Raw genomic sequence first — 10,415 nt, 5'->3', positions numbered from 1 at the left:
GCATTTTAGCCTATGCTCAATCATGTTTGGTGTTAAATGAAATAACATACTATATTAATTGAGAAGCTAGGTAGTAGAACTTTGTGGAACCAACACAATTTTTGTCATGGGCATATATAAAGAGTAAAAGTTATAACTATGGATAAAGAAGAGAGCAAATGCAAAGAAGTATTCAGCAGTGAGCATTGTCTACTCAAACACCGTGTATTCCCATTTCAGCTGTCAGATGGAAATATAGGTAGATGAGTGGAATCAGGAGGGAATAATAAGAAAAAGAAGGGTAATAAATGTCTGCAGAACTTTTCATCATGATTTCCCCCTTACTTCTAATTCACTACCATGTTATTTCAGGAAGTAAGTAACTAACGTCCCTGTCTTATCACATACCTGACATGTCAAGTTAAATAAAGTAAAATATTCATCTTTTTTTGGTATGAAATCCCTTATTCTCATGTAATTATTCGTTTCATAACTTTTGCTGCCTTTACAGTTTTTTTAAATCATTTTTTGAGCTCTTGATGTAAAATAGGTAATGTAGTAGAAGAGTTTACTTGGTATTGTAATTTCAGTTCAACTGCAGACTAAATGAACACAATGATCATTTCAGGATTCTCTGCTGGAGATTTTGCAATTCAACATGTCACCTATTCAGAATTCCACATCCTCTTCGATCATCTTCCTGCTAACTGGGGTTCCCGGGCTGGAAGCCTTCCACACCTGGATCTCCATTCCCTTCTGCTTTCTCTATGCAACAGCCCTCTCAGGCAACAGCCTGATTCTCTTTGCCATTATCACTCAGCCCAGTCTTCATGAGCCCATGTACTATTTCCTGTCCATGTTGTCCACCACAGACCTTGGGCTGTCCATATCTACTCTGGCCACCATGTTGGGCATCTTCTGGTTCAATGCCAGGGAAATCAGCTTTAATGCCTGCTTGTCTCAGATGTTCTTTATTAAACTCTTCACAGTGATGGAATCTTCAGTCCTGTTGGCTATGGCTTTTGATCGATTTGTGGCCATCTCTAACCCTCTGAGGTATGCCACTATTCTGACTGACTCCAGAATATCACAAATTGGGGTGACAATCGTCATCAGGGGGACACTAGTGCTGACACCGATGGTGGCACTTCTTAAAAGACTGTCTTACTGCCGCAGCCGTGTGCTCCACCATTCCTACTGCTTCCACCCTGATGTGATGAAGCTCTCCTGCACAGACACCAGGATCAACAATGCAGTTGGGTTGACTGCCATGATTTCCACTGTTGGTGTCGACTCCATCCTCATCCTCCTGTCCTATGTGTTGATTATCAGGACTGTGCTCAGCATTGCTTCCCCAGAAGAGAGGAAGAAATCCTTTAGCACCTGTGTCTCCCACATTGGGGCAGTGGCTGTGTTCTATATTCCATTGATCAGTCTATCCTTTGTTCACAGATTTGGGAAACGAGCCCCACCCTATGTGCACACCATGATTGCCAACACCTACTTGCTAATCCCTCCTGTCATGAACCCCATCATCTACAGCGTGAAGACCAAGCAGATATGTAAAGCTGTAATAAAAGTTCTTTCTTCTGCTGGAAGAAAGAACTAGAAGGCCCTTTTCTTTTTCTTGTATTCTTTGTCATTGTGTGATTTGAGTAAAGAGCCCTTCTGAGAGGTTAAAGTGGCTACACTGATACATGATTTCAGTTCCTAAAATGATAACTGTGTTTAAGTAAAAAGATAGTGAACTGAGAGAGACTAGTAGAACTGCAAACTTTCAAAGATAACACTTTTTCTCTTAAAATATTCACAAAGATGGTAAGATTATGTCTTCATTAAGATAATTTTAATTACCTACATACCAATAATAGAGTTTAGCTTTTTATTGTAGAATTAATTTTTAAATAGACTATAGATAATGTTTACTTATTGCTTTCAGTTTTCCCCTTATTGAAAGATATTTTCACTCCATGTGCAAATAGGAATAAAGTGTATATTTCCCAATTACCAAATCTCATGATACAGATCTTCTTCTAACAACTTGACAATGCTCACAATAATTAAATTCCTTAAAATATTCTTACTTTCCCTCTTTGCCTGTGTCTTCCCTGAGTTCACAATTTTAGAGCCAGTATAATCACCAGTAAAAATTTTCCTTGCCTCATCAATCATGTAACTTTGTTCCATCAAATATTTACAGTTTCTGCTAGCTATTCTAGAAAATTATTGGCATAATCTTCTGTGAAAAGTAGCTGTTTAACTCAACCCCAATATATACTTTCTTCAATAGTACTATTGTCATCCTACTTAATAAATATGTTGCTCTTTTGGGCAAAGATGAATTCGGAATGAATTCATTCTCTTCACAGCTTCAAAATGATCAGGAACCAAATCTAGGACCATTTTTATGTGTTTGGGCTTGTAGTGCTGTATCTGCACGTCCTTCTGAAGACAGTCTCAGGATGGATATACTAGCCAGGCTCTAGTCTGGAAAACAGACATCACACTAGTAATGTACATTGGGCAGCTCTGGTGCAAGGAACTGCGTAAATCGGTATTGGAGGACTGGAAATTCCCAAAGGATTACACAAGTAATTCAGAGAGAATCACTGCAGAATATATTTTTCCCACCAATGGCTTTGGGAACAAAGAAAATAATTTAGTCTCATTTGAGCCTAGAGTCTTGGAAGCAAGTTATTCTTTCAGTTAACACTCTTACCTGCAAGAAGGGAATGTGGTCTTGTTTGTTCTTGTACTTTAGGAGCTAAAGGATGGACCACCTAGAGTTAAGACTAAGAGAAACCACACTTCCTACCTAAGCCTTATTTCTTAGAACACAGAAGAGGCCGTGTTCAGGGTCAGATCCCTGAAAAGGCCTCAGTGGTACTATAGAATTTTGAGAGCGCTAGCTTAGATTGGTGCTGGGTAGTGGGGAACCACCCCCTGGAATTCATGCCATTGGGCCTAGAATGATTATTGTGGTGACATTGACTCCTTCTATCACCTTCCAGCTTCTCTCTCACATCTCCCACTTGCCACAGTGAGCAGTGAACCAGCTGGCAAATTATAACAGTGGTTTCACTTGCAGACTTTTTTTTTTTTGGTCCAGTCATGGGGCCTGAACTCTGGGCCTGGTCACTGTCCCTCAGCTCTTCAGCTCAAGGCTAGAGCTCTACCACTTGAGCCACAGCGCCACTTCCAGGTTTTTGCTTATGTGGTGCTGAGGAATCGAACCCAGGGCCTCAGGCATGCAAGGCAAGCGCTCTACCACTGAGCCACCTTCCCAGCCCTCACGTGCAGACTTTTTAACTAAAACAGTTTGGAGCAGGTTTGGAGCTGAGATACAACAGCTTCATGGCCAGCAGAATAGGACAAGGTACTTATAACGTAATTAAGTTCAATATGGCTGTAACGGGAATTTCATTAGCTGCTGCCATTTGGATTGTTGATAATCCAAAGCAGTGACTAGTAACCACCACTAGCCAGTCAAATGCTTTCTGAGTTCATCAAGTGTCACTATATATATAATCAGCTGGATAGCTACAAAATTTTTTACATAATCTCTAGTTTTCTGCAAAATACTTAGGTCTCTTTTTGAAGCAGAAGTATGTCTATATCAGCTTTGGTTGTGGAATTTGTAGGCCATTCTGGCTCTGGATTAATTGTGCTTGTTCTCACTCAGCTTTTCAATTGCTCACATTCTGTTTAATGGATGCATTCCAATGAGTTTATGTTATTTTTATCCTTAGATGACAGATGTTTCCGGATTTTTCCTGGAAACATTGCTCATTGTTTTTACTTTCTTTCCTTCCCCAGTGATATTATTCATCCTTTGCATTTTGATTGATGCTCTGGGATGTTGACTTCAAGAGATTGTATTACCCAGGTTCTACAGGACGGTGGTTTTAGGCTGAGTTCATAAAGTGGAAAGTCCCAGCAGGAGAATATAAGGTTTGAAGTAGTAACACACACACACACACACACACACACACACACACACACACACGCACACACACACACACACACACACACACACACACAGATTATTGATGCTTTCAGATTGCAAACATCTTTCTATACCAAACATGCTCAGAATCTTAAGAAGCAATTGGCCTTTTTTGTAAGAACTATCAATCTTTGTTGTCTTAGTTTTGTTTTCTAAGAGTTTTCTTTCTCGGAGGCCAGTGGATTTTGACACAGAAGCACAAAGACAAGGCTCTGATGCAGTGAAGTCATTTCAAATGAGATTCTCATCAAAAGAGTCATGAAGGGGACTACTCAGAGGAAACCAGGTTGAGTCTACTTGCTGTCTCACCAAAAGGGAAGGGTCAGGTGAGGCAGGAGAGTCATAATGGTGTCTCCCAGAAAGAACCGGGAAGGACAGCAGTTCACTTTGAGAAAACTAAAAGAGAAAACCAAATGAAAGGGACTGAAGTGTTTCTCTAGTGTTAGAGAAAGAGGACTCGGTGTTTTACTTTTTTATTATTAATAAGTTTTTTTTATTATGAAAATACCGTACAGAGGGGTTACAATTACATGAGCAAGGTAATGAGTACATTTCTAATCAAGCATTATTGCCTCCTCCTTTGTTTCCCCTTCCCATCCCTTCCCATCTCCCCCTCCCCCAATGAGTACATTTCTTATCAAGCATTGTTACCTCCTCCTTTGTTTCTCCTTACCACCCCTGCCCTCAAATCTCCCCCCTTCCTCCCACCAAAGTTGTGAAGTTCATTTTTCAACATAGCATATTGTACATTTCATTGTTGCAATGGGTCTACCTGTATCCCTATTTAATCAATTTGTTTTTTCCCTTCCCCTCCACAAATTATATCAATATCAAACACAGTGAAAGCAGGAGTTATACTGTGGAGAAGGGACATACAAAGCAACAAAAAATCATCTTATAAATATGTTAGAAACAATAGCAAGAAAGAAAAACCATTTGAGTCCTTATCTTGGGGTTTATTTCACTTAACATCATCTTATCTGACCTTTTCTGCTTGTCTCAGATATATACTAGTTATTGCAAATAAGGGAAACCATGGGACCTATGTTTCTTTGGGCCTGGCTTACTTCACTTAATATAATTTTTTCCAAGTCTTTCCATTTCCTAACAAGTGGGGCAATGTCATTCTTTCTGATGGAGGCATAGAATTCCATTGTGTATATATACCACATTTTCTTGATCCATTCATCTACTGAGGGGCATCTGGATTGCTTCCATATCTTAGCTATGGTAAATAATGCTGCAATAAACATGGTTGTGCTGGTAGCTTTAGTATAGTCTTGCTTGTGATCATTTGGGTAAATGCCCAAAAGTGGGATTGCTGGGTCATAGGGGAGCTCTATGTGGAGTCTTTTGAGGAACCTCCATACTACTTTCCAAAGTGGTTGAACAAGTTTACACTCCCACCAACAATGCAGTAAGGTTCCCTTCTCTCCATATTCCCTCCAGCATCTGTTATTAGAGTTCTTGATTATAGTCATTCTAACTAGACTCTTCAGTAAATGATTCTTGCAAAATTGGTTAATCACTTGTAGAAAACTAAAGCTAGATCCTTATATATTACCCTGCACCAGAATCAACTACAAATGGATGTAAGACCTCAGAGTCAAAGCTGACACCCTGAAAACATTACAAAATGGAATAGGAGAAACTCTAGGTCTCCTTGGCACAGAGAGACCTAGAGACCCAGAAATACAACAAATCAAAGAAAGGTTGGACAAATGGGATTGCATGAAATTGCAGAGCTTCTGCATGGCAAAGGACATAGCTAGCAAGATCAATAGAAAGCCCAAGGATTGGGAGAAGATCTTCACTAGCCATACAACAGACAAGGGTCTCATGTCTAAAATATACCTGGAACTCAAAAAATTAAATCCCCCAACAACAAATCCTCAAAGAAACAACTGCCCAATAAATAAGTGGGCTAAAGACTTAAAGAGAAACTTCTCTGAAGAGGAAAGAAAGATGACCAATAGACACATGAAGAAATGCTCAACCTCTCTAGCCATAAAAGAAATGCAAATCAAAACAACATCGAGACTCAGTTTTTTATATAGTAGGTCCATGATTCTTTCCCTGTTTGTACAAAAGGTTTTACCTGTGGCCCAGATGTACTATGTGTGCTTAAGAATACCAGTCAGGGTTTCCTCTTAGAATATGTCCTGCGGGCTGTCAAGAGACAAAGCAGTAGGAGAAAAAACAAAGGAGGGGATAACAATGTTTGACAAGAAATATACTCATTACCTTGCTCATATAATTGTAAGCCCTCTGTACAGCATCTTTACAATAAACTTGATCAGAAGTGAGTTGGGGGTGGCCACTGGACCATGGGAAGATCTTCAATTAAAGAAACCTCTGTGACAAACTTATATCATTGATAGGGTATTTTGAGCTGTCAGAGATGCACATAGCTGTTTTGCCTATGTGTTCCTCTCCTAAGCATATGCTCCTTCCTGAGTGCTTAGAGACCTGTATAGTTTATCACATCCCAGTGTATTTTTTTCTTTGACCATCCGTGTGTTTCCTTGTAGATTTATAGTGACAGTCCAGTTACCACAAATGAAGAAAACCATGCAACCTATGTTTCTCTTGATCTGGCATCTAATGATATAAAATAATATTTATTGAAATGAACTCCAGGAAATGGAAACATAAGTCTTTTTCTTTGTTGCTGTTTTTGTCTTCATTTCCTTTTATCTTGTTCGTTCTTTTATCTGTCTTTGGGAGGGTGAGTGGAGGCACAAGAAATGGAGGGATAAAGGGTAAACAAATGCAGCAGTGTTACTCACTACACACTATGTTGAAAATGAACTATACAACTCATGGGTGGGGATGGGAGGGAAAAACTGGGAGAGAGCAAGGGAAGGGGTGACATGGTCAAAAAAGAATTGTACTCTTTATGTGACTTATATAACTGTAACCCCTCTGTACATCACCTTTCCAATAACAATAAATAAAAAATTAAAAAAGTAGTCTGAGAAATCTCAAAAACCACTAAACTTAGCCAATATGACAGCATCTTATGATAATAATATATAAATATGAAGTTCACTGCTAGAGTTAATTCTTTTCTGCTCTTTGTAACTTTGGCCTTGACAGTATTAAAAATAATAGCTAGTATGATGTGAGCAGAAAAGAGAAGAAGCCAAATGAAGCCTGTTTCTAGATACCTTGAGGTATACCTGTATTTAGCCTAGACACTGAGGAGGGATATGGTGGAAGATTGAAATGTTTATTAATTTGCTAAATTGAATTGTTCTCATTTATGAGTTTAAAATGTGTATTGTATCTTAAAGTCAGACTTATATTTCTTAGAAAAAGCAGAAAACTTCACTTTGTAAGCATTTTCATCTAAGACTAAGAAAAGGTGTTTCCCACTGATCAACTGTACAGAAAGAAGAAAAAACCCCACTTGATTTGCTTTAAAGAAAACATGCCATGTATAATTTCATGTTTGTAACACTAGGTACATTGGAAAAGACAAGCCATATTATCTCTTACTTTCTCAGAGCATCAGATGGTCTGTTTAATAGCACTTGCTAAAATGTTTGCTTACAGTCACTAAACAGATATAAATAGAAAGTATAAAAAGTTAATGATTTGAAAAGGAATTTTTTATAGTTGAAAAAAAATCTGTGTTTTGGGGGTTGGGAATTTAGCTCAGTGGAACATCACTAGCCTAACACTTGCAAGGTCCTGAGTTCGGTCCCTAGCTTTCCAAAAAAAAAAATTAATCTGTGTTTTTCTTTAGTTATGTAACATAGTACAGGACAATCAAAAAGAAAAAAACAGCAAAAACAAAACCAAAAAGCAAACCCAAAACCCACACACAAAACAGAAAGTCAACACCAAGCACTGAAGCTTCTTTACTTTAGTAGTGATCAATAATAAAGCAATGAACTGCCATAATTCAGCTGTTCAATAGCAAAGCCTTGAGTCAAACATCTTGGTTTTGCTATATGAAGCTGAGTAGAACATACTCGTGATCATAACCTATACATAACTATACAACTATACATACATACATAACTATACAACTATACATACATAACCTATACAACTGTCATGAAAGGTAAAATGGAGAGTTATATAAGCCCTAGTGGTTGAAAGTTGCTTTGTTATTAAACTCAGCGGTTCTAATTAGAGGGATGCCAATGAACGATACTTTTAATAAAGATGCAACTGAAAGTTAGATTATTTGTATAGCATTAAAAATTGGAAAGGGCCTAAATAAATAAATTTAGGAAAGCAATTCCTTACGCACTATTACATTGTAAGCCAAGAAGAAATGAATATTTATGGCTATGTATCTTCTCATAAGCCCTTAGTCACCATGAACTTAAGTTTTCAGAGTGTTGGCTTCTAATAGTGCATGGCTTGCTCTGCTCTGGGAATTTGCCAAAGCTGTCTGGAGTTGTCGCTCACCTTCACCTTTCCCTTGGGGTATCATTCAATGATTGGTCAGTACAAGAACACCAGGTTTGGTTCTCTTTTGACTCAAAAAATCTTGTTACAAGTTACTTTTCTTGTGTAGGTTCTTTCTGAATGAAGAGAGAGCTCTAAGTATCCATGAACCTAAGGGACTATCACTGGTTCAGAAATCAGCTCTGATGAGCTAATACCCTAACATCCAAAGACAGTTGTCAATGGCTTTATTGTTCCCTCTCTCCTTCTCCCAGATTCATGTCTCTGGGAAATATGAACACACATTTCCAAAATACATGTCAAGTATGCTCCTAATGTGGGGACCCTTCTGGATGTAAATGTTCTCTTACATAATCCACATTAAATTACATATGTGTACACACAGGTGGCTATTTCTGGTCAACCCTTAGCCCACCCAAAATGAGGCATTTAGTTGTTCTTTACTGTATAGACTTCTGGTTATTTAATGTTTTTGGTCCTTATTGTTGGGTTTTACTTCTATTCACTATAGGCTTCCTTTTGTAGTGTGGGAAAACAATGAGATGCCCTGTTATGTGGAGGGTGGGTACACTGTCAGCTCTTTTTTATTTTTTTTCAGGTAAGGGGTAGGTTTATTCATCATTCTGGCTGGCACCAGGCCATCTTGGCTCTCCATGCAGCTGGGAAAGGCCTGGGAAAGAGAAAGAGCTGGGAAAGAGAGAGAGCTGGGAAAAAGAGTGTCTGGGCCTGAGCTAGGCCTTATCTAGGGTATGGGCTGAGAAAGGTGTGGCCACATCAAATTCAGATGTGACCTCAATGGATGCAGATGTGACCTCTTCCAGGTGTGCCAGTTGCCTAGGTAACACAGGTACTGGGTGGAGACTTTGCTGCGAGGAGGGTGGAGTCTGCTCACCATCCAGGAGCTGACCTTACATTCCAGCCTTTTAATAATCATGAATAGGGTGCAGATTCTCTCTGGCTACTTCCTGCTGACAAGGGGCATTGACATTAGGGGTAAAAAGTTGGAATTTGGTCCCCTCCCAGAGAAGGCAGAGAGCAGCAGCTGTCCCTTGGTGGCATGATTCCTTAGTTGAAGTCTGGAGAAGTCTTATGAGGCATTGAGGGGCTGGAAAAAAATACTAGAGAGCAAATAAATGGCAAGAGGAAGGACTTGGGGCTGAAAATGTTGGTAGAAATGTCCCTAGCTACTTTTGACATCTGGCGACTAGGTAGAGTAGTCAGGTGATAAAGGCAAGAATATAAATTCCTGTTCAGTTAATAGGTAGACAGGTATAGACATTGGATGGGCAGGCTTCTTACTTCTACTGACCTCCCGGCTCTGGTTAATTTTGAAAGGGCAGGCACAAAGTTGCTGATGTGACATCATCTCCTCTTACTCCTCTCCATGGTCCCTTGTTCCCCAGACTGGCTGAGTCTAGGTGCTCATTGCTGGGATGGCTTGTCCCAGTTGGCATTCAAGAAGGTTTGAACTCAAGGCCTGGGCACTATCTCTGAGCACTTCTGCTCAAGGCTAGCACTCTACCACTTTGAGTTATAGTACCACTTGCAGTGATTACTGGTTAGAGATAAGAGTCTTGAGCCATGCTTCTAGCCTGGCTTTTTGCAGGTTAGTTGGGAGATGGAGTCTTAGGGATTTTTCAGCCTGGGCTGGCTTTGAACTGCAATCTTTGCCAAAAAAGCCCTTTATTATTTCCAATTAGAGCAACAAGGAGATCAAGTAAAATAAGTAGAGTTTACCTGGTTCTTATCAAGAATTGACCAACAAATATTTTGCAATGACAAAACTTGTTAGATGTAATGAGAATTTTAGAACAGATAGGCCCTGACTTTTAGAACCATGTAGTCAGTAGTAGAATACATAACACAAAACAAAAAAGGCAAAACTCAAAACCTAAAATTTTTTTTAAATTTTATTTTATTTTATTTGTGAACATACTGTACAGAGGGGTTACAATTGCATGGGCAGGATAATGCGTACATTTCTTACCAAGCATTGCAGCCTCCT

At 39.2% G+C, this 10,415-nt stretch overlaps 1 protein-coding gene across 1 annotated transcript; it reads left to right on the top strand.

Moving 5' to 3' along the window:
* The first annotated feature begins 637 nt into the window (after positions 1 to 637).
* LOC105983911 (olfactory receptor 51F2-like) lies at positions 638 to 1,588 on the top strand. The gene has a single exon (XM_013013943.1). The coding sequence runs from the start codon at positions 638 to 640 to the stop codon at positions 1,586 to 1,588; it is 951 nt and encodes a 316-aa protein (XP_012869397.1).
* Positions 1,589 to 10,415: the final 8,827 nt, after the last annotated feature.

This window comes from Dipodomys ordii, unplaced genomic scaffold, assembly GCF_000151885.1.
Source record: "Dipodomys ordii isolate 6190 unplaced genomic scaffold, Dord_2.0 Scaffold22, whole genome shotgun sequence".
NCBI lineage: Eukaryota > Metazoa > Chordata > Mammalia > Rodentia > Heteromyidae > Dipodomys > Dipodomys ordii.
The sequence above is the reverse complement of the archived record's forward strand: the minus strand, read 5'-3'. Positions and strand labels throughout refer to the sequence as shown.

What these genes read in the sequence shown, in the direction of transcription:
- LOC105983911 (XM_013013943.1), top strand. Translation starts at nt 638, where the DNA reads ATGTCACCTATTCAGAATTCCACATCCTCTTCGATCATCTTCCTGCTA.